Genomic DNA, 23,443 nt, shown 5'->3' with positions numbered 1-23,443 from the left:
ATTCCATCCTTAGGAGGACTTGATTTTAGGATGATTTTTTCTAAGGACTTTTTCCATAAATGCCATCCTTAGGAGTATTTTATCCCAGGATGATTTTCCCAAAGCAATTTTTCCTTAAATTCCATCCTTAGGGGGAATTTATCCTATGGTGATTTTCTCTAAGAAATGTTTTCATAAATTTCATCCTTAGGAGGATTTTATTATAGGATATCTTTAAGAGAATTTTATCCTAGAATTCCATCCTTAGGAGAATTTGATCCTAAAATGATTTTCTCTAAGGAATTTTTCCTTAAATTCCATCCTTAGGAGGATTTGACCCTATGATGATTTTCTCGAATGAAATTTTCCTTAAAATTCATCCTTAGAATGATTTTATCCTAAGATATCCTTAAGAGGATTTATCCTAGAATGATTTTCTAAGGAGTTTTTCTTTAAATTCCATCCTTTGGAGGATTTGATCCTAGGATGATTTTCTCTGAGGAACTTTTCCTTAAATTTCATCTTTACGAGGATTTGCTCGTAGGATGATTTTTTTAAGGGATTTTTCTTTAAATTCCATCTTTAGGAGGATGGACTCCTAAAATGATTTTCTCTAAGGGATTTTTCTTTAAATTTCATCCTTAAAAGGAATTTATCCTAGGGTGATTTTCTCTAAGGAAGTTTCCTTAAATTTCATCCTTAGGAGGATTTTATCTTAGGATATCTTTAAGAGAATTTTATCCTACGATGATTTTATAAGGAAGTTTTCCTTAAATTCCATCCTTAGGAGGATTTGATCCTATGATGATTTTCTCCAAGGAATTTTTCCTTAAATTTCATCCTTAGGAGGATGTTATTCTCGGATATCCTTATGAGGATTTTATCCTAGGATGATTTTCTAAGTAATTTTTCCTTAAATTCTATCCTTAAAATATTTGATCTTATGATGATTTTCTCTAAGGAATTATTCCTGAAATTTTATCCTTAAGAGAATTTTATCCTAGGATAATTTTTGGAACAAAATTTTCCTTTAATTTCATCTTTAGGAGGATTTGATACTAGGATGATTTTTCTAAGGAATTTTTGCTTAAATGCCATCCTTAGGAGGATTTTATCGTAGGATGATTTTCTCTAAGGAATTTTTCCCTAAATTTTATCCTTAAGAGGATTTGATTCCAGGATGATTTTTTGATGGAATTTTTCCTTAAATTCCATCCTTATGAGTATTTTATCCTAGGATGATTTTTTTAATGAATTTTTCTTCAAATTCCATCTTTAGGAGGAATTTATCTTAGGGTGATTTTCTCTAAGGAGTTTTTCATTAAATTTCATTCTTACGAGGATTTTATCTTAAGACATCTTTAAGAAAATTTTCTCCTATGATGAATTTATAAGGAAATTTTCCTTAAATTCCATCCATTCATGGGTGAATATCTGAATTGTGAAGAATCAGCTCTATGAGGCTATGACAACATTGTAGTGGCAAACATGCATGTCTGAAGCACTTTCATAGAGAGTAGATCTAATAGTATCTCCACTTCATTTTTTGAGCTGTTTACCAAGACTGGATAGTAGAGAACAGCGCATGTTCCCCATTACACTATTGTTGCTTGAATTTATAGGCTTCATCAATTGGTTCCTTCAAATCCATATACAAAGAGATGGAAGAATTAACTTAAATTTATTATTGTGATTTCCGAGTTTTCAAATGATAGAGTGAGGTGCAGCTGGTTTTAAGACATTCAAAATGAAGTGCACGGGCAAAATAAAAGTTACAGCTTTACCTTCAGCATAACAAGGAGTCTGCTGCGTCCGGCCCACTTTGTCTTCCTCTATAGACCACCACCTCTTCATCTTCAGCATTCTCAATAACACTGTCTGCTGTTTCTTCATTTGATTCTTTGGCCACTACATCTTCATCTTCAACCTTCTCAGTAGGCTCTAATTGTGTCACAATTGTGCTGGTGGTGAGGGGGACGGCTTCATCATTTTTCTTAGATTCATTAGACCGAGCCATGTGTTTCTTCTCCCTTTCTAGTCCTTCTTCCTTGGCTTTGTGCTTTTTACCTTGAAGATGCCCAACTAGATCTTTCTTGCTACTAGCACTCACCTGACAGAGGGCACAACTCCAATGCATGGGTTTCTTTAAACTCGTCAAACGGAGCTTTCCAGGACCTGCTGGTAGTGCGGCAGCTTCCTGCTTTGATCCACAAAGATTGGGATAGGGCTTAACCTGCAGGGCTTGACCACCCTTCCCTTTCTGGTCTAAGCCAACAAGAGTTTTATTAGCTTTATCGGATCCCCCTTCTACTTTAGTCTTCATTTCTTGGCCAGCACCATCTCTCCTTTCGGTAGATTTTTTTCTCCACTTCTGAGCCCCAAGTAGTTCTTCTTCCTTGGCCTTGTGCTTCTTACCTTGAAGATGCTTAACTAATTCTCCCTTGCTAGTAGCACTCCCCTGACAGAGGGCACAACTCCAATGCATGGGTTTCTTTAAACTCGCCAAACGGAGCTTTCCAGAATCTGCTGGTAGTGTGGCAGCTTCCTGCTTTGATCCACAGAGATTGGGATAGGGATTAACCTGCAGGGCTTGACCACCCTTCCCTTTCTGGTCTAAACGAACAAAAGTTTTATTAGCTTTAATGGATTCCTCTTCTACTTTAGTCTTCATTTCTTGGCCAGCACCATCTCTGCTTTCTGTAGATTTTTTTGTCCACTTTTGAGCTCCAAGTAGTTCTTCTTCCTTGGCCTTGTGCTTCTTACCACGAAGATGCTCATCTAGATCTCTCTTGCTAGTAGAACTGACCTGACAAAGGGCACAACTCCAATGCATGGGTTTCTTTGAACCCGTTGAACAGGGCTTTCCAGAATCTGCTGGTAGTGTGGCAGCTTCCTGCTTTGATCCACAAACATTGGGGTAGGGCTTAACCTGCTGGGCTTGACCACCCTCCCGTTTCTGGTCTGAACCAACAACAGTTTTATTAGCTTTAACAGATTTCTCTTCTACCTTAGTCTTCATTTCTTGGCCAGCAATATTTCTGCTTTCTGTAGATTTTTTTGTCCACTTCTGAGCTCCAAGTAGTTCTTCCTTGACCTTGTGCTTCTTACCTTGAGGATGCTCATCTAGACCACCCTTCACTTTCTGGTTTAAACCGACAACAGTTTTAGTAGCTTTAACTGATTCGTCTTGTACTTTAGTCTTCATTTTTTGGCCAGAACCACCTCTGCTTTCTTTTGATTTGTTTGACGTAGAAGAAGTGGAGTTACTGCACATTTTCTTATCTCTAAGTAGTCTTGCTACCTTGGCCTTGTGCTTCTTACGTCGAGGATGCCCATCTAGACCACCCTTTAATTTCTGGTTTAAACCAACAACAGTTTTGTTAGCTTTAACTAATTCCTCTTGTGCTTTAGTCTCCATTGTTTGGCCAGCACCACCTCTGCTTTCTGTTGATTTTTTTGACACAGAAGAAGTGAAGTTACCACACATTTTCTTACCTCTAAGCAGTCTTGCTACCTTGGCCTTGTGCTTCTTACGTTGAGAATGCCCATCTAGACCACCCTCCACTTTCTGGTCTAAATCAACAACAGTTTTATTACCTTTAACTGATTCCTTTTGTACTTTAGTTTTCATTTCTTGGCCACCGCTATCTCTGCTCTCAGTAGATTTTTTTGAAGTGGAGATAATGAACATCTTTAAATCTCTAAGTAGATTTTTCTTGGCCTTGTGATTCTTACCTTGAAGATGCACATATAGACCTCTCTCAGTAGTAGCACTGACCTGACAGAGGGCACAGCTCCACTTCTTGGGTTTGTTTGAACTTGTTGAAGGGAGCTTTCCAGAACCTGCAGGTGGTGTGGCAGCTTTCTGCTTTGATCCACAAATATTGGAATCAGGCTTACCCTGCAAATGAGACCCAAACACAGTAACGATGATGCCGTGCATTAGTTACCGCATCAATGGTAAAAAATGCAAAATATTCCCTGTGAGCTCCATCATCTGCTAATGTAGTACAGATAAAAGAATTTGTTTACAAAATAATAATGCGCACTAATTGTATTTTAAATTTTGAATTTCTCGGAAAAGGTCAGAATGTAGAAATATATTTTAAATAGTTAATACAACCAGAATCCTTGTTAATTTAGCACTGAACTAGGAAAATCTTCCCTTCCCAGAAACAAAAAAGGGAATGTGTTTGAATAGGATTCTGCAACACTTTCTTAATAAGCTGGACAAGAAGAGATGATATTAATACTTATGAGCATTATTTCATAATTTGAGGAAACACCATTTTAATGAAGCCTCCAGCCCAACACACATACACAAACAGAAGCAACAAGATTTTAAATAAGAAATTACCCGAAAACAGAAACATCAGTCTGTACAAGTTCATGTGACACTTGATGGTAAACATATGTAACCTCTCTTGGAACCTTAGCTTGCTACAAGCTCATGTTTTTCATTCAAAAAGGTTTCAGACACATAGTGATTCCAGGTTATAGAGGATCACGTGTCCTCACTGCCCAAATTTTAAAGCCACATACATTGGCATTTGCACGCATGGTCGAGAGTTACACAAACTCTCTCATGCACCTGAGTTGACCAACCAAACTGAACTTGTGAAACCAACGTAAGTATCAAATGCTAAAATATTTGAAACTATATCAAGATAGTGAGTCCAAATGTACTCCCCAAAAAACTTGTCACCTGTGCATCAAGACCAAGGTCTATAGCACTAAGAATGGACATGGGAATCTCTAAGCAATGGCTTACTAATAACATTCAAATCCACGTATGCAGGATAAAGTCATTCAAATGGACATGTAAAGAGTAAGCTCTGCATTGTCAATTGGAAAGGATGAAGAAACTAACACGAAACAAACTCACTTATCTCTACTAATACTTCAATTTTCATAAATCCAAAGTCAAAAATTATCATTTTGAACTCCCCTCAATTAGTAAGCTCTGCATTGTAACTACTTTCTTCTGAAATTTTCCATCAGCAGAAAATCTGTAATAAATCAAAAAAACACTTACCAAGTTTCATAAGTATCAAAACAAAAGTGAGTAAAGGTCCACTGGGAAGTCCTATAATGCACCAGAAAAATAGCAATAAATACAATCTTGTTGGTTATATTGTGTTATTTAAACTTAATATCTACTGAAATCCATCTACCTCAGTACCTAAGCTATAACCTCAGTAACATGGAAAATATCCAAAAAGTTTAGACATGAAATACCAGCAAAAGTGAAGCAAAAGGACAGTGTGCACAAGGAAAATAAACAATGAAAGCATGATCCAATTAAGGTTCTACACTCAGAGAATTGGTACAATATTATTCGTTTTCATTCTACATGGTGTAATTTGATCATGCTTTCATTGTCTACTAAGGCAAGGCATGTGCAAGAGTCTGCCGTTTATACATAGGGTAGACTTCCCCAAGTAAACTAGGGTACCAAAAATCAACATCTAAGGAATCAGCAAAGTCATCAATCTGAGGTTATTTTCTGCCCAGATTACAGTAATGCCACCATAAAAAATCGTTGTAATGAAAAATTACAGCTACAGAAACCAAGGGAGAAAAATCTCCTTGATCAGTCACAATGATGCCCCCTTAGGACTGAATTTTTTATGCACAGCCCACAGAAGAACAAGGATTACCGCATGCATGGGTAGCAAACCTGGATGCACCTACCTTGTCAATAAGAGCAAAACTCAAAGACAAGATGCCAAAACCAGATGCACATCATTCACATGCCTCTAAATTTAGCACCTGATTGAATCAATTCCATCAAACTTGTAGCAAACCAGATTCCATATAATACAATCATTAAACAATATTGAAGACAAATATACTCATTGACACCAACCAAAATAAATAAATAAATAAACCATGTGAAGAAGTAAAATTGAATACCGACCAGCATAGTCAGTTCATCCTTGTTGTTAACGTCCAAGCCACTCCAAAGCCCATGTGAAAAATGCGGCAGAGTAGAAGGCAGTACATCATGTCCAAATCCCAAGCCGAGATTCCTACTAAATGGGAACCACAGGTACCTTGTGTATAGTTGCATTAAGAGCCTGTCATCAATTGACAGCCCCATTTCTCTTGCTCTATACATTGCCATCTCTCTTTCAATCATCAGCTCTCTTCTCACCTCTTCTTCAGGCAATCGCCGGCGCTCAATTTCTGCAGCAATTATTTCATGCCTGATTATCTCCTTCTCAATCTCACGCTGGAGCGTGTAAAGGAGTCTTGGATTGTTCAACAAATCGGGGCCCATTGAGTAGTTACCTGGAAAGAGATTGTTTATGTTAATTCAAGATGGCAAACTACGTTATTTGATTTCAAGTGCAAAAGCATTTAAGGTTCTGAAATAAATTTTTCCATAAAGCATTTGGATCACAATTCGAAGCAATTCTCAAAATTACGACATTACTGAAAGCAAACGTCTATATATAAATATGTATATTTCCTTTATTTTTCTTTTAGTTTTTTTGTTTTCAGTAAGCAAATAGAGGATAATGACGATTGTGAGAGAGATCTAAACGGACCTCCTCGACGTGCTTGATCATCAGATGAGTAGCTCGAGCTCTGAGATGACGGAGAAGGAGACGACCGAGACGGCGCCGTTCTGCCGTCAATTCGTCCAAAGTTGAACTCCATGGACTGTGAAAAGAAAGTGAGTGTGTGTTGTCTACGTGCAATGTAACTCGTCGGCGAGCCTGTCAAGTGGGTTTTAGTCTGTCTGTCTGTATGCCCAACGAAGACGAATGAAAGAACATATAAATATAAGCGACGTTTGCAATTAGCAAACTCGTTTTTTTTTTTTTTTTTTCAAACTATAATAAAGCTTTTCCCTTTTAAGGCTTCAACTTGCTCGCGAAGAAAGATATGAGCTTCGAGTTAAATGGAAACTAGGAAGGGTGTTTTTTCACGCGCCAAAGTTTGGTGACCGACATGTGTACGTCAACACTATACACGTTATGGATCTGACTCTCTGGGACTGTAGTGTAAGGAAACTTCAGTCCGGCTATGATCCACCGCAAAGCATGTAAGTTAATAACCACACAATTACGGTGTCAATTTATTTTTTTAATTGTGTGATTATAAAATAGTGTACTATAATGAAATAACTCTACATAATCATTACTTTATTTTATATATTACTATTTTAATAAAAAAAATATAGTGCTAATATATATATATATATATATAATACTACAATAAATATAGAAAAATTACAACTCCCTCTCATTTTTCCCACTACTTACAATTAAATCAATTAATTAAATTTACTTAGCAAATACTCAAATCGCACTCGTTTTCTTGATGTGAGATTCTTTCATTATTGTAAATACCTTTTCAACGGAAGAAATTAATTATTAAATTTAATATGTTTGTAGAATATAGATTAGGAGTGTGTTTGGAATGACTATTTTCCATCTTATATTTTAAGGAATATTCTCCTAGAATAAAAACGGTGGGGAGCAGCTGCGCCGTGGTGGCACGCGGTGCCCCAAACGCATGCTAGGTCCATTAGGATGGGAAAGACATAAAGAGTTGTTTTAGATGAAAAGCCGAATATTATTTGTCATTGCTGCTTCCTCTTCATCAATTCACGAATCACGACACGCTGCTCGTCGTTGCACACTTTTCAATGCATCAAGCCAACAAAGTACAATTTGCAGGTCTTTATATAAAGGCACTTGATCAAGTGACCAATTTCTTAGATTGCAAGCAAACCTGCAAATGATCTCTTAACTTAAATGCAATAGTAATTAGCATGCAATCTTCACAAATCAGCCGCGTGCAATTTACTTGATTTATGCAATCCAAGCTTCCAGATCTTCATTCATTTGCTTCCTAGATAACGGCTTTGTATGCCCCATGTAATGACAGATTTGAGTTCCCTTCCAATAAAGGAATATATTATTTTGTAAAGTAGGGGATAAGTTAAAATATATATATATATACACTTTAATACACTATATAATAAATGAAATATACTATACTTTTTATCTTTAACTTGTCATTTATTTTACTCTCTTACTTTAATATGGTGGACAAGATGAACAAAAAATTTGTAAAGTTAGTACTAAATTGGACATGGTTGAAAAACAAATTAATCAAAAATTTGGTATTGAAGAGGTCATGGTTAAAAAATAAATTTCTGCAGTTACAAATTTGGCGACAGAATTTCTAAGTGTACCAAATTTGTGTTCAATTATTAACTAAATTATTGAATAACATAATGAATGTAAATTGGAGCAGGTTCCCCTTGCTTAGAAATACAACCAGCAACAAAAAATGATCCAGAATGGTTAACAAAGCAGCGAGAGATAGAAGTGGACATGGTTCATGATTGGATCCTCAAAACTCTGCCAAATTGCTTCAAAATCAGAGCATAAGATTAAATTGCGATTACAAATTTACTCTTTTTTTTTCCTTCATCTCCTTTATCTTCTTAATATTTATGGACCAAAGATAAATAATAATGCACATAGCATTAGATTTTGTCATTTTCATATAATTCTTAAACTGAGTGTAGGGTGCGTTTAGGATTGAGGTTTGACAGCTGTACCTTAAAAACTACAGCACTAAAGTGTTTAGTAAACACTAGTTGCTGTAGCTTGAAAGTTATGTTGATATAATTTTTCATTTGTATGATGAAAAATCTATTATATCTTTAATAATTTTGTCAAAATTATTATTTAAAATTTATATTCACTACATGTTAAGAATAGTTCGTTATTGTTAGTTATGGTTGCTGACGTGTAAGATGAGCTGGCAAAATGTTAGTTATATATGTTGTGCTGTAAGTTTTGTTTCATAATTACAACTTTTTTTCAACAGCAGCTGCAACTTAAAAACTACAGAACTTCAATCTCAAACATGACCGTAGTCTAGTTTGTGTAGAACTAATGTGCATTATTTAACATTGATTTTTATTTATTATCTAGTTATATTTTTTGTTCTAAGAAAAAAAATATTTTTTTAACTTCCTAGCAACTAGGTTGTGTAGTTATTTTATTTTATTTTTAATTTCTTCAATTTTAAATAAAAATTGATGAACGCTCGTGGTGCGTTTACTAATCATCTTTGGAATGAGTTAGAATCGAAATTAGAAATTAAAATTAGAATAGATTGTTTACTTTAACTATAAAAATCAAAATCTTAATGAGCTATATTGCTATTGATGTGTTTACTTTGTTTTGAAATTGACCTTAGTTGGTAATGATCATTATTTGTTATTATTATTAAACGAGTTAAAAAGAAATTTATATTTTCACTAAGGGTACAAATGTCAAGTTACTTCTCATTCCCACGTCCCCGCTTGGGAATAGGATTCCCATTTCACATTCCAAATTAATAGAGCCCACTCAAATTTCATTTTCACTCACCTCATTTTGGAAGTAAACAAATTAATGAATCTTATATTCTAATTAGTAAATACACCATCATAACTCTCTTTTAAGTAGTTATAGTGTTTAATTTTACAACTATATCTTAAAAGTCACAACACTTCACTACCAAACAATTCTTAAGAAATCCTAATGAAAGCATATTTATTTAATTATGGTAAAATAATTAGTAATTCATACTAATTATTCATTTATATGACGACAGATATATTTTATTTAGTAGATCTAATTATTTATATCCAATTCAATAGTATATAAAATGATGACTTAAATATTACTGTTTAATTTGAACTCCATTGATTGTGGAACGAAAGAAAGTGTGTATGCCTATGCGTAAGGTAAAAATTGTTGGCAAGCATGTCAAATGTTTTAGGGTGCATTTGAGGTAGTTGCACTATCACACCACAGTCCGTAAGAATATAAGGGGTGAAGCAACTGCCCCAAATGCACCATTAATTTGTTTGTGTGCCCAACAAAGACAAATATACATACATACACACATACATATATATATATAGAGAGAGAGAGACACACACACACACACACCCCACACTTGCAATTAGGAAACTAGTGTTTTTTTTTTTATAATATATATCTATAATAATTATTTTCCCTTTTAAGGCTTTAATTTGTTCATGAAATGCAATTGAGAAACTCGTGTCTTTTTAAAGTAAAATAATGCTTTTCCCTTTTAAGGCTTTAACTTATTCGTGAAGAAAAAAAATTATTTATATGATGGAAACCTAAATAGTAAATAGGAGGAATGTTTCTTTTAATACACACTAAATCTGTTTGTGGACATCAGTATAAGCCAAGACAAATTTAGTTATGGACGTGACTTTCTGGGATTATAAGGATATTTAGATTTATTTTATATATTACGATCCTAATAAAAAATAATGGAAGAGATAGCACTAACAAAATTTATCATTTGTCGGATTGGTTAATCGAACGGAACTTAAAATATATTTCGAATCCGACTTGGTTTTAATCGAACCGGAATAAAAATCGATTTGGCTTACCTTAAAAAAAAATTTAAAAAAAAGGTATGAAAAAGATTTGTATACGGTTTAGTTCATCAAGCCACCGAAGTACAAATTGCGAGCCCTTTACATAACGATCAAGTGACCAATTCTTAGACTGCAAGCAAGCATGCAATCTTCACAAATCAACCATGTCCAGTTTACTTTATTTATGCTATCCAAGCTTGCAGGTCTTCGTTGATTTGCTTCCTAAACTACTCCTTGTATGCTTCCAGATCCTCATTAAACCCAAAATAATTAAACCAACTAAATTATATTTCCTATTTCCTAAATAGACTTGACCTGCCACAGATCTTAAAGGGGATCATTCTGCAGGCTGAAGGTGGAATTCAATTATTCAAAGGACAGGATATATTATTATTTCTACCAAAAAATAAAAAATATTACTCACTGTATATGTTAATTAGGTTAATGTGTTAATGACAGACTCAAAATCGATTGTGCATGTTCAAGAAATCTCGATAGTATTTTGATGTAAACTTATCAGAATTTCTTGCCATGGATTATTAACCTAATCAATAATTCTCAATCTTATATTCTGTCCGTGATTGAAATTTCTCACTTACTCCAGATTCATTTAGTTTGGCACTACAAAGCTACTTATAGACCTAAAGAAAAGTATAGTAATATATCAATCATATATAAATGGATTGAATTTGATGGTAAATTTATATCCAATGTGATTTTATAATGCTTGAAATTACTTGCTAATTAAGGAAATCACTGTAAAAAAGGATTAAACTCTTCTCTTCTGTCTCTTTCTTGTTTCAATAAAAAAAAAAGAATAAAAATAAATACTTCTTAAATGTCGAAATAGTTATATTTTTATTTCAACATCACACATAGGAAAAGGATCGTTTAAGACAAACAACATGGTATAACTTTTGATGAAAAATTTTAAGAACATAAATTAGTACGAAATAAAGTATCAATTCAATATCTTATGGCTTTATCATATATATATATATATATATATATATATATATATATATATATGTACACTCTATTAAAGATTGGTAAAACTATTAAACCAGATCAACACTATATATGTACGTGTGTGTATATATACACGCGCGCGCACATACTTAAATTTAAATTGTGCTTATTGCAATTGATTTGTCAATTGTTCGGTCCCATCATTTGTCTTTGCAATATTGTTGGTTAAGTTACAGGTATTTGAGGCTACATTCACGTGTTTGATAAAATGCCTGACTGAAAAGATCTTAGCGGGAAAACAATAATTTTTTAATATTGTATAGTACATCAGCATCAGCTCAGAGTCGATCATTAAGTTAAGGTTTTAATCAGAGCCTTATCATCAGGCACAGATACCACGCCCAGATATTCTCAGGGATTGGTGCTTCAAGAGGGAAAAAATCTTGCTATAATCTTGGTGAATTCTTTTCTGACGAAACATTAAATGGCTGCAGTTATCAGGTAATTAATTAAGCTCATTTCTCTCCAATGATTTGATATAAGTTAAATCTTAAATGAAACTGAACCCGCACTATTTTAGTGTAGTTTAGCTGGCTGTGAATGTGTTTTTGCATCGATCTGACATTAAATAAATAAAATCATATCAATGTTGAGCACAGACGACCTTTTTGACTTGGCAAATGTTATGTTCTAATTAATGTAACATACACACTCAACAACAATCACATAAATTGTGTGGGCCTATTATTTGTGTGGTTGTTGTTAAGTGTGTATGTTACATTAATTGTAACATAGGGGCTCCTGTGACTTTGGTTAAACAAGTATGTGATTAAGCATGCAAAGCTTGAAAAGTTGACACCAAATCTTGAAAATTTGACATATGCATGTGCCTAAGCATGCAAAACTTGAAAAGTTGGCACATGAAAAGAATTTAGATCTATTACAAATAGATTTAGGCAATTAAAAATTTTAAAATTAACAACTTAATTAATTTTTAGAAATATTGTTCATCGTACTATTTACGGTTACTGTTCATCATTACTGTTCATTGACATTGTTTACTGTTACTGTTCATCCGCATAAAAAACATTAATTTTCTAAAAACACAATAAATTATAAAAATTAAATGACACTAAGATTTTTACGTGGTTTGAATTAATCAATCCTACATCCACGAGGCCACATCAAAATAAAAAGTAATTCACTAAGTTGAGATGTTACAACTTATGAATTTACCAAACTTAAGACTCTCACTTACAGTTTATCACTATATAGTTTACTCAACCTTAGACTGAATTTACTTCTCTTGAATAATTGATACTCCTATTGATCCACGATCCTTAAGGAAATTCGCAAAGTTATCAACAACAATTCTTCAATTCTTCCATGTCTAGTGATCCGAGATCCACATAGACTCTCCACGGAGATGAAAAGGAGATAAGAAAATAAATCAACATAACAATATGCACCAAATCTGAATTCTCTAAGGAGGAGGCCGAATTTTACTTCTCTACTTTATACTCTGTGTTGTGTGTCTTTAATTGTGAAATATCTCTCTTTATATAGGCACTAAGGTTTAAAAAAAAAGAGCAAGTCTTAAAAGACTTGAATTCTTTCCAAATAAGAGTTTCTTTCTTCTTATAATCCATATGACTCTGAATAGGAATAAATATGATCTTCTTGCTTTACTTGTCTCTTAAGAAATATCTAGAGCATTTAATGAACTTCTTTTTTTAACCAATTTCTTGCTCTAAATAGATCTCATGCGCCAATTATAGAATCTCATCATTAATTGACTTGCTAAATTAGGTATCCAATTAAATTAGGAAACAAATATTCCTAATAAATTGGAATCTCACTAAATTAGGGAATTAATAAATTAATCATGTTACAAGATATGCAATAAATAAAATTTTAATTTAACTAAACTTGCCATAAGACGTCAACTCTATAAATAATAGACTTAATAGCACCAAACCTTGAAATTTTGAAAGGTGCTCAAGACTTTTGCTTTGAAAATGGCTAGCATGAATGGAAAGGTTCAACTATAAATAGAGGAGCACTCGTTCATTGAAATCATCCTAAAAACTTTGAAAAAGTAACAATTAAATTGTAGAATTGTTAAGAGAGTGAACAATTGTGAGGTTTTTTATTTTCCTTTCAAGTGTGTGTGAGAGTACTGAGTGTATTTAGGTTCTAGGAAGTGAGGTTTCTACTCAAATATTGTACTCTAATAATTGTTAGTAATACAATTATTTTCTCTTGCTCGCGTGGATGTATACATATTGCCGAACCACATAAAATTATGTGTCGTTTATTTTTTTATGATTATTTGGTGTACTTGATTTCGCATTTCGGGCACAACAATCAATACTTATAAATGATCAAAAATGTTATTATTCATTATTATTTAGGAACCATTACTAATTATTGCTTTTGTTTTCCTATAGAACTTACTTACATCATGACTATGACGAAGAAATTTGAGGTTTATAGCTTTAGAGTGGTGGCACAAGGAGTACCAATGAAAAATAGGAGTGTTCACAATTCAATATGATATGCTCAATTTGTTTGATCCGTAGAAATACAATCTATAAAAATCTGATCCGTTGATTGGTGGATTGAAAATCCGCAATCGGTAGATTAGATATGGATTTACTTCCGTAAATCTGTAAATCCATTAAAAAATATTTATTTAATAAAAATTAAACTTATAAATATAGCATTAGTACTTACTAATAAATAAATAAGTTATAAAATAGTTACATTTACACCATATTATATCTTATCCAATAATAATATAAAGTAAAAATAATTAAATAAACAAATATAACTTCCTAAGTAGTTAATTTTCATATACTAATCTAATCAAATGATTTTTTTTTTCTTTTTAGTGTGTTATATTTTGAAATTTTGAATGTATTTTCTAGCTTTATTTAAGTAGTTGATTTATTTGAATCATATTTAATCTTGAATTTGATTAGTAAGAAAATCATTTTTATATTAATTTTTTATTTAATTAGTTCATGGATAGTATGAAATTAAAAATTTTTAGTCTGCAAACCAATTAGCAAAATGGTGAATTAGATATGGTTTATGTCAAATCCGCATCCAATCTGCAGACTAATGGATTGAATTTGGATTGAATTTCAGCAATCCGTGAATTGGATTGAATTAAAAATTTATAGTCCTCAAAATCGTGGAACGGATATTAATTGATGTCTAATTCATAAAATTCGATCCGCGAACACCTATAATGAAAAAGCATACAGGAGAGCTCCTCTCATCGCCATCTTCATCCTTGGATAAAAATATAAAACTGATTGATTTATTAGACCCACGCCTCTCATTATTCTTGTTTCAAAAGTGGCATTTTCATGCTTGCTTTCTCAAACGAAGTGCGACCCACAAGGCAACTAACAAATTTATTGGTCGCAACAAGACACCAATGCAAAAATCTTTACATGAAATTTCAATTTTGGAACTTAGAAACTAAGCAACGTAAATGAAATTTCAATTAGAACCTTGAGCGCATGGGTTGGATGGGACTCGACTCATTTTTTAGTAGGGGTCTATCTATCTTCTCGCACTTAGAGTGGAATAGATTTTACTCCATTATTAAATGAGGGTCGACTTTTAGACTGCGCCATAATAAAATTATTAAGGAGAGTTTGGATCAAATTTTTGATTGAAAATACTGATGAAGCTCTAATTGTAAGAGCATCTCCAAAAGACTATAAATTTTACTCTTCAAATATCTATTTGCTTACCTATGTGGCAAATAGAAAGGTAAAAAAATATGATATTCTCAAAAAGACTCTTCAAATAGAAATAACTTAATATTATTTTAATCAAATAATTATTTTTTTTAAAGAAAAAGTCAATAGCAATTAAAGCACTTCTCTCTTTTTCTCCAATGAAAAATAATAAAGTATAAATTGAAGATGGGGAAATCAACTCTCCAAATTTGAAGGGAGAGAATCATTTCTTATTTGAAGAATCTTAATTTAAGTGTCTTTTGGAGTCTTAAATATTGAGGTAGCTCTTCAAATAATTAATAAAATCTTATTTGAAGAGTCTTTTGGTGATACTCTAATATATCAATTTATCAACAAAAAAAACATATTTAATTGATGAATGTGATATCTAATTATGGATACGAATATATATAATTGTTCACGTATGTGATTGCTTCCAATTCTTGTGGGATTTTCCAATAAAGGTGACTGTTAGTTGGCTCTGAAATTCTTAAATGGCAGCAATGTAGCATCATATATTATGAGTTCGACGAATTCTCTCCCTTAGTATTATTAATTTCGACGAATTCTCTCCCTTAGTATTATTAATTCCATTTACACGTTCAATTCCTGTATTGAGTTGCAATTAAACAAATGTTACTGTAAAGTGCGAACGGCAACATTAATCTCTCTGGTAAAGCTAGTACTTTTGCAGTTCACTCTTATAAAATAATGTTTGTCTAATTGTCTCCCTCTCAATGAGCTGAATTAACCAGCATATTAAGGTTGTATCTCTACGAGTTAAAAGAGTAAATTCTCATAACAATTATTAACTCATTTTACAAAATAGATACATATTTTGTTTAGGAGGACGTTTTTGATGCCGCGTTATTTAATATATTAGTTTTTTTTCCCCCTTCCTTTGTAAATATTGACACAAATATAAACAATAAGTTCATAATTTAGCCGATCTGATCAAACATCCGGCACCCACTGCTGATGACATACAAAGGTCAGGAAGCTTCTGCACAAGTTGGGGATAGTGGTATCCAACCACCTGCCAGCACAAGATAAACAGATGTTAGGTCATGATCGAGAAAATTCGGCTTTGAGTCGATAAGTCTTATGTCATGACTTGTTTTCTAATGAGGTAGCTATGAAGAAAAGCTCTAAATTTCAAAGAATTCATGGGTGAATGTCTGAATTGTGAAGAATCAGCTCTACGAGACTATGACAACATTGCAGTGACAAACATGCATGTACGAAGCACTTTCAAAGAGAGTAGATCTAATAGTGTCTGCACTTCATTTTTCGAGCTGTTTACCAAGACTGGATGGTAGAGAACAGCGCATGATCCCCATTACACAATCGTTGCTTGAATTTATAGGCTTCATCAATCGGTTCCTTCAAATCCATATATAAAGAGATGGAAGAATTAACTTAAATTTATTATTCAGATTTCCTAGTCTTCAAACGATAAAGTGAGGTGCAGCTGGCTTTAAGACACTCAAAATGAAGTGCAAGTGCAAAATAATAGTTAGAGCTTTACCCTCAGCATAACAAGGAGTCTGCTGCGTCGGGCCCACTTTGTCTTCCTCTATAGACCACCACCTCTTCATCTTCAGCATTCTCAATAACACTGTCTGCTGTTTCTTCATTTGATTCTTTGGCCACTACATCTTCATCTTCAACCTTCTCAGTAGGCTCTAATGGTGTCACAATTGTCGTGCTGGTGGTGAGGGGGACGACTTCATCATTTTTCTCAGATTCATTAGACCGAGCCATGTGTTTCTTCCCCCTATCGAGTCCTTCTTCCTTGGCCTTGTGCTTCTTACCTTGAAGATGCTCATCTAGACCTCTCTTGCTAGTAGCGCTGACCTGACAGAGAGCACAACTCCAATGCATGGGTTTCTTTAAAGTCGTCAAACGGCGCTTTCCAGAATCTGCTGGTAGTGCGCCAGCTTCCTGCTTTGATCCACAAAGATTGGGATAGGGCTTAACCTGCAGGGCTTGACCACCCTTCCCTTTCTGGTCTGAACCAACAACAGTTTTATTAGCTTTAACGGATTTCTCTTCTACCTTAGTCTTCATTTCTTGGCCAGCAATATCTCTGCTTTCTGTAGATTTTTTGGTCCCCTTCTGAGCTCCAAGTAGTTCTTCTTCCTTGGCCTTGTGCTTCTTACCTTGAAGATGCTTAACTAGTTCTCCCTTGCTAGTAGCACTGACCTGACAGAGGGCACAACTCCAATGCATGGGTTTCTTTAAACCCATCAAACGGAGCTTTCCAGAATCTGCTGGTAGTGTGGCAGCTTCCTGCTTTGATCCACAAAGGTTGGGATAGGGCTTAACCTGCAGGGCTTGACCACCCTTCCCTTTCTGGTCTAAACCAACAACAGTTTTATTAGCTTTAACGGACCCCTTTTCTGCTTTAGCCTTCATTTCTTGGCCAGCACTATCTCTGCTTTCTGTATATTTTTTTCCCCACTTCTGCGCTCCAGGTAGTCCTTCCTTGACCTTATGCTTCTTAACTTGAGGACGCTGATCTAGACCACCATTCACTTTCTGGTCTAAACCAACAACAGTTTTATTAGCTTTTACTGATTCCTCTTGCATTTTAATCTTCATTTTTTGGCCAGCACCACCTCTGCTTTCTGTAGATTTTTTTGACGTAGAAGAAGTGGAGTTACTGCACATTTTCTTATCTCTAAGTAGTCTTGCTACCTTGGCCTTGTGCTTCTTACCTTGAGGATGCTCATGTAGACCACCCTTCACTTTCTGGTTTAAGCCACCAACAGTTTTATTAGCTTTAACTGATTCCTTTTGCACTTTAGTCTTCATTTTTTGGTCAGCACCACCTCTGCTTTCTATAGATTTTTTTGACGTAGATGAGGTGGAGTTACTGCACATTTTTTTATCTCTAAGTAGTCTTGCTACCTTGCCCTTGTGCTTCTTACCTTGAGGAGGATGCTCATCTAGAGCACCCTTCACTTTCTGATTTAAACCGCCAACAGTCTTATTAGCGTTAACTGATTCCTCTTGCACTTTAGTCTTCATTTTTTGGCCAGCACAACCTCTGCTTTGTGTAGATTTTTTTGATGTAGAAGAAGTGGATTTACTGCACATTTTCTTATCTCTAAGTAGTTTTACTACCTTGACCTTGTGCTTCTTACCTCGAAGACACTCATCTAGACCTCTCTTACAGAACATTTTCTTATTTCTAAGTAGTGCTGCTGCCTTGGCCTTGTGCTTCGTACCTTGAAGATGCACATCTAAACCTCTCTCGGTAGTAGCACTGAACCGACAGAGGGCACAACTCCACTCCTTGGGTTTGTTTGAACTTGTTGAAGGGTTCCCTCCAGAGCCTGAAGGTGGCGTGGCAGCTTTCGGCTTTGATCCACAAAAATTGGAATCGGGCTTACCCTGCAAATGAGACAAACACAGTAACCATGATGCCCTGTATTAGTTTCCACATCAATGGTAAAAATGCAAAATATTCCCCGTGAGCTCCATCATCTGCTAATGTAGTGCAGATGAAAGAATTTGTTTACAAAATAATAAAGCACGCTAATTTTATTTTAAATTTTGAATTCTTAAAAAAGGTAGGAATGTATAAGTATATTTAAATAGTTAATACTAGGAGGAAAAATGTTCAGAGACACAGTGATTCCAGGTTATGAGGGATCACATGTCCTCACTGCCCAAATTTTAAAGCCACAGACATTGGCATTTCCATGCATAGTCAAGAGTTACACAAACTCTCTCATGTGCCCGAGTTGACCAACCAAACTGAGCTTGTGAAACCAACATAAATAATCAAATGCTAAGATGTTTGGAACTAAATCGAGATAGTGAGTCCACATGTACTCCCCAACAAACTTGTCACCTGTGTATCAAGACTAAGGCCTATACCACTAAGAATGGACATGGGAATCTCCAAGCAAAGACCTCCTAATAACATTCAAATCCATGTCAGCTATACACAGCCAAATTGGACTTGTTCTATGTTCAAAGCAGGTAAGTGCGGGATAAAGCCATTCAAATAGACATGTAAAGAGTAACTTCGATGAATAAGGGTTTAAGAGAAACAATGTCATTACAGAGTATTTCAATTGGAGAGGATGAAGAAACCAACACGAAGCAAACTCACTTTTCTCTATTTATTTTTCAATTTTCATAAATCAAAAATAAAAAATTATCATTTTGAACTCCCCCCAGTTAGTAAGCTCTGCATTGTCACTACTTTCTTCTGAAATTTTCCATCAGCAGAAAATCTCTAATAAATCAAAACAAGACTTACCAAGTTTCATAAGTATCAAAATAAAAAATAAAAAAGAGCAAAGGTCCACAGGGAAGTCCTAGAATGCACCAGAAAAGTAACAAGAAATACAATCTTGTTCGTTATATTGTGTTATTTAAACTTAATAGCTACTGTAATCCATCTACCTCAGTATCTAAGCTAAAACCTCAGTAACAAGAAAAATATCCAAAAAGTTTAGACATGAAATACGAGCAAAAGTAGAGCAAAAGGACAGTGTGCACAAGGAAAATAAACAATGAAAGCATGATCCAAGCAAGGTTCTAGTCCCAGAGAATTGGTACAATATTATTCATTTTCATTCTACATGGTGTAATTTGATCATGCTTTCATTGTATACTAATGCAAGGCATGTGCAAGAGTCTGCCGTTTATACATAGGGTAGACTTCCCCAAGTAAACTAGGGTACCAAAAATCAACATCTAAGGAATCAGCAAAGTCATCAATCTCAGGTTATTTTCTGCCCAGATTACAGTAATGCCGCCATAACAAATCATTGTAATGAAAAAATGCAGCTACAGTAACCAGGGGAGAAAAATCTCCTTGATCAATCACAATGATGCCCCCTTGAGACTGAATTTTTGATGCACCTGATTGAATCAATTCCATCAAACTTGTAGCAAACCAGATTCCATATAATAAAATCATTAAACAATATTGAAGACAAATATACTCATTGACAACAAAATAAATAAATAGATAAACCATGTGAAGAAGTAAAATTGAATACCGACCAGCATAGTCAGTTCATCCTTCTTGTTAACGTCCAAGCCACTCCAAAGCCCATGTGAAAAATGCGGCGGAGTAGAAGGCAGTACATCATGTCCAAATCCCAGGCCGAGATTCCTACTAAATGGGAACCACGGGTACCTTGTGTGTAGCTGCATCAAGAGCCTGTCATCAATTGAGAGCCCCATTTCTCTTGCTCTATGCATTGCCATCTCTCTTTCAATCATCAGCTCTCTTCTCGCCTCTTCTTCAGGCAATCGCCGGCGCTCAATTTCTGCGGCAATTATTTCATGCCTGATTATCTCGTTCTCAATCTCACGCTGAAGCGTGTAAAGGAGTCTTGGATTTTTCAACAAATCGGGGCCCATTGAGTAGTTACCTGGAAAGAGATTGTTTATGTTAATTCAAGATGGCAAGCTACGTTATTTGATTTCAAGTGCAGAAGCATTTAAGGTTCTGAAGTAAATTTTTCCATAAAGCACAAAAGTTAAGGCAGCATTTGGATTACAATTCGTAGCAATGCTCAAAATTTACGATATTACTGAAAGTAAACGTGTATATAAATATGTATATTTATTGTTTTCAGTAAGCAAATAGAGGATAATGACGATTGTGAGAGAGATCTAAACGGACCTCCTCGACGTGCTTGATCATCAGATGAGTAGCTCGAGCTCTGAGATGACGGAGAAGGAGACGACCGAGACGGCGCCGTTCTGCCGTCAATTCGTCCAAAGTTGAACTCCATGGACTGTGAAAAGAAAGTGAGTGTGTGTTGTCTACGCGCAATGTAACTCGTCGGCGAGCCTGTCAAGTGGGTTTTAGTCTGTCTGTCTGTATGCCCAACGAAGACGAATGAAAGAACATATAAATATATGCGACGTTTGCAATTAGGAAACTCGTTTTTTTTTTTTTTCAAACTATGACAATGCTTTCCCCTTTTAAGGCTTTAACTTATTCGTGAAGAAAGATATGAGCTTCGAGTTAAATGGAAACTGGGAAGGGCGTTTTTTCACGCGCCAAAATTTGGTGGCCGACATGTGTGCGTCAACGTTATATACGTTATGGATCCTTGGACTTTGTCGGACTGTAAGGAAACCTCAAGTCCCGCTACCGTCCACCGCAAAGCATGCAAGTTAATAACCACACAATTACAGTATTATTTTATTTTTTTATTATTTATCACTTTTATTTTGTGGGCCTGAGTCAGAACTCTACAACGAAGTAATTCTATATAGTCATTACCTTATTTTATATATTATTATTCTAATGATAATATAGTGCTAAGATATATATATATATATAAATTCAAAATTTTAAAGTGAAAATACGGTTTAAACGTTTTAAATTTTAAGTCTTTAAAATCACATGGTTTTAAAAATTTTTCAAATTTTTTTCTACACTTTAAAAATTTAAACAAAAAAAATATTAATATATATATATATAATACTACAATAAATATAGAAAAATTACAACTCCCTCTCATTTTCCCCACTACTTACAATTGAATCAATTAATTAAATTTACTTAGCAAATACTCGAATCGCAATCGTTTTTCTTGATGTGAGATGCTTTCATTGCTGTAAATACCTTTTCAACGGAAGAGATTAATTATTAAAATATGTCCATAGAATATAGATTAGGTCCATTAGGATGGGAAAGGCATAAAGAGTTGTTTTAGATGAAAAGCCGAATATTGATTGTCGTTGCTGCTTCCTCTTCAATTCACGAATCACGACACGCTGCTCGTCGTTGCACACTTTTTCAGTGTATCAAGCCAACAAAGCACAATTTGCAGGTCTTTATATAAAGGCACTTGATGAAGTGACCAATTTCTTAGATTGCAAGCAAACCTGCAAATGATCTCTTAACTTAAATGCAATAGTAATTAGCATGCAATCTTCACAAATCAGCCGTGTGCAATTTACTTGCTCTATGAAATCCAAGCTTCCAGATCTTCATTCATTTGCTTCCTAGATAACTGCTTTGTATGCCGCTTCTAGCCCCATGTAATAACAGATTTAAGTTTCCTTCCACTAAAGGAATATATTATTTTGTAAAGTACAGATAAGTTAAAAAATTAAAAGAATATATTTTAATACATTATAAAATAAATGAAATACACTATATTTTTTTTATCTTTTAACTTGTCATTTTTTTATTCTCTTATTTTAATATGGTGGACAAAATGAACAAAAAATTTTTACAGTTGATATTGAATTGAACATGGTTCAAAGATAAATTAATCAAAAATTTGGAATTGAAGAGGACATGGTTAAAAAATAAATTTGGCGTCAGAATTTCCAACAGTATCACATTTGTGTTCAATTATTAACTAAATTATTGAATAACATAATGAATAATGTGTAAATTAAATTGTGATTACCAATTTACTCCTTTTTTTTTCCTTTCGTCTCCTTTATCTTCTTAATGTGTATGGACCAAAGATAAATAATAATGCACCTAGCATTAGATTTTGTCATTTTCATATAATTCTTAAACTGTGAGTGTAGTCTAGTGTGTGCAGAGCTAGCGTGCATTATTTAACATTGATTTTTATTTATTATCTAGTTATATTTTTTTGTTTTAAGAAAAAAAATGGTTTGTTGGTTTTTTTTTTCAAGTTAACTTCCTAGCAACTAGGTTGTGGCAGTTTTCTATTTTATTTTTAATTTCTTCTATTTTAAATAAAAATTTATAAACTCTCATGATGCACTTACTAAATTTCTTTGGAATGAGCTAGAATTGAAATGAGGGATCAAAATCAAAATAGATTGTTTACTTTAAGTTTAGGAATCGAAATCTTAATGAGTTGTATTGCTATTGATGTATTTACTTTATCTTGAAATTAATTGTTGCAAGTTAATAAACTAATCTTAGTTGATTATGATCATTATTTATTATTATTGTAATAATAATTTACAATAATAATAACAATAATATTAAAAATTATTATTATTATTATTATTACTACTACTATTACTATTAAACGAGTTTAAAAAATTTTATTTTCACTAAACGTACAAATATCAAGTCATTTCTTATTCCCACGTCCCCACTTGGGAACAGGATTCCCATTTTACATTCCAAATTTATAGAGTCCACTCAAATTTCATCTCCATTCCCCTCTTTATTTTGGAAGTAAACAGGTTAATGAATCTGATTCTTTCAATTCCATTCTCATTTCTAATTAGTAAACATACCATCATAACTTTCGTTTAGGTGGTTATAGTTTTTATTGTACAATTGTATCTTAAAAGCCACAACACTTCACTACCCAAC

At 33.9% G+C, this 23,443-nt stretch overlaps 1 protein-coding gene and 1 long non-coding RNA gene across 27 annotated transcripts in view; one reads left to right on the top strand and one right to left on the bottom strand.

The window, feature by feature from the left end:
• Positions 1–4,721, top strand: part of LOC127901768 (uncharacterized) — a 28,228-nt gene extending 23,507 nt beyond the window's left edge. Inside the window, exon 2 of the long non-coding RNA XR_008054041.1 lies at positions 4,473–4,721. This is a non-coding gene — a long non-coding RNA (uncharacterized LOC127901768). The remainder of the gene's footprint in view (positions 1–4,472) is intronic.
• The window catches only part of LOC102612797 (uncharacterized), a 91,261-nt gene extending 70,195 nt beyond the window's left edge, over positions 1–21,066 (bottom strand). For 3 of the 26 annotated variants that reach the window (XM_052439361.1, XM_052439375.1, XM_052439378.1), the window contains exons 1-3: positions 6,534–6,731; positions 5,900–6,273; positions 3,715–3,880 (exon numbers count right to left, since the gene is read on the bottom strand). In XM_052439361.1, coding sequence (XP_052295321.1) covers positions 3,715–3,880; positions 5,900–6,273; positions 6,534–6,645 — 652 coding nt within the window. In that variant the 5' untranslated portion in view covers positions 6,646–6,731. Of the gene's footprint in view, positions 1–2,742; positions 3,881–5,899; positions 6,276–6,533; positions 6,732–17,346; positions 18,541–20,169; positions 20,544–20,797 lie in introns of those variants that run through there. The other 23 variants (XR_008054028.1, XR_008054026.1, XM_052439365.1 and 20 more) reach the window with 20 other exon arrangements.
• Between the last annotated feature and the right edge of the window lie 2,377 nt (positions 21,067–23,443).

Source organism: Citrus sinensis, chromosome 4, assembly GCF_022201045.2.
Source record: "Citrus sinensis cultivar Valencia sweet orange chromosome 4, DVS_A1.0, whole genome shotgun sequence".
NCBI classification, from domain to species: domain Eukaryota; kingdom Viridiplantae; phylum Streptophyta; class Magnoliopsida; order Sapindales; family Rutaceae; genus Citrus; species Citrus sinensis.
This window is presented reverse-complemented; position numbering and strand designations above follow the sequence as displayed.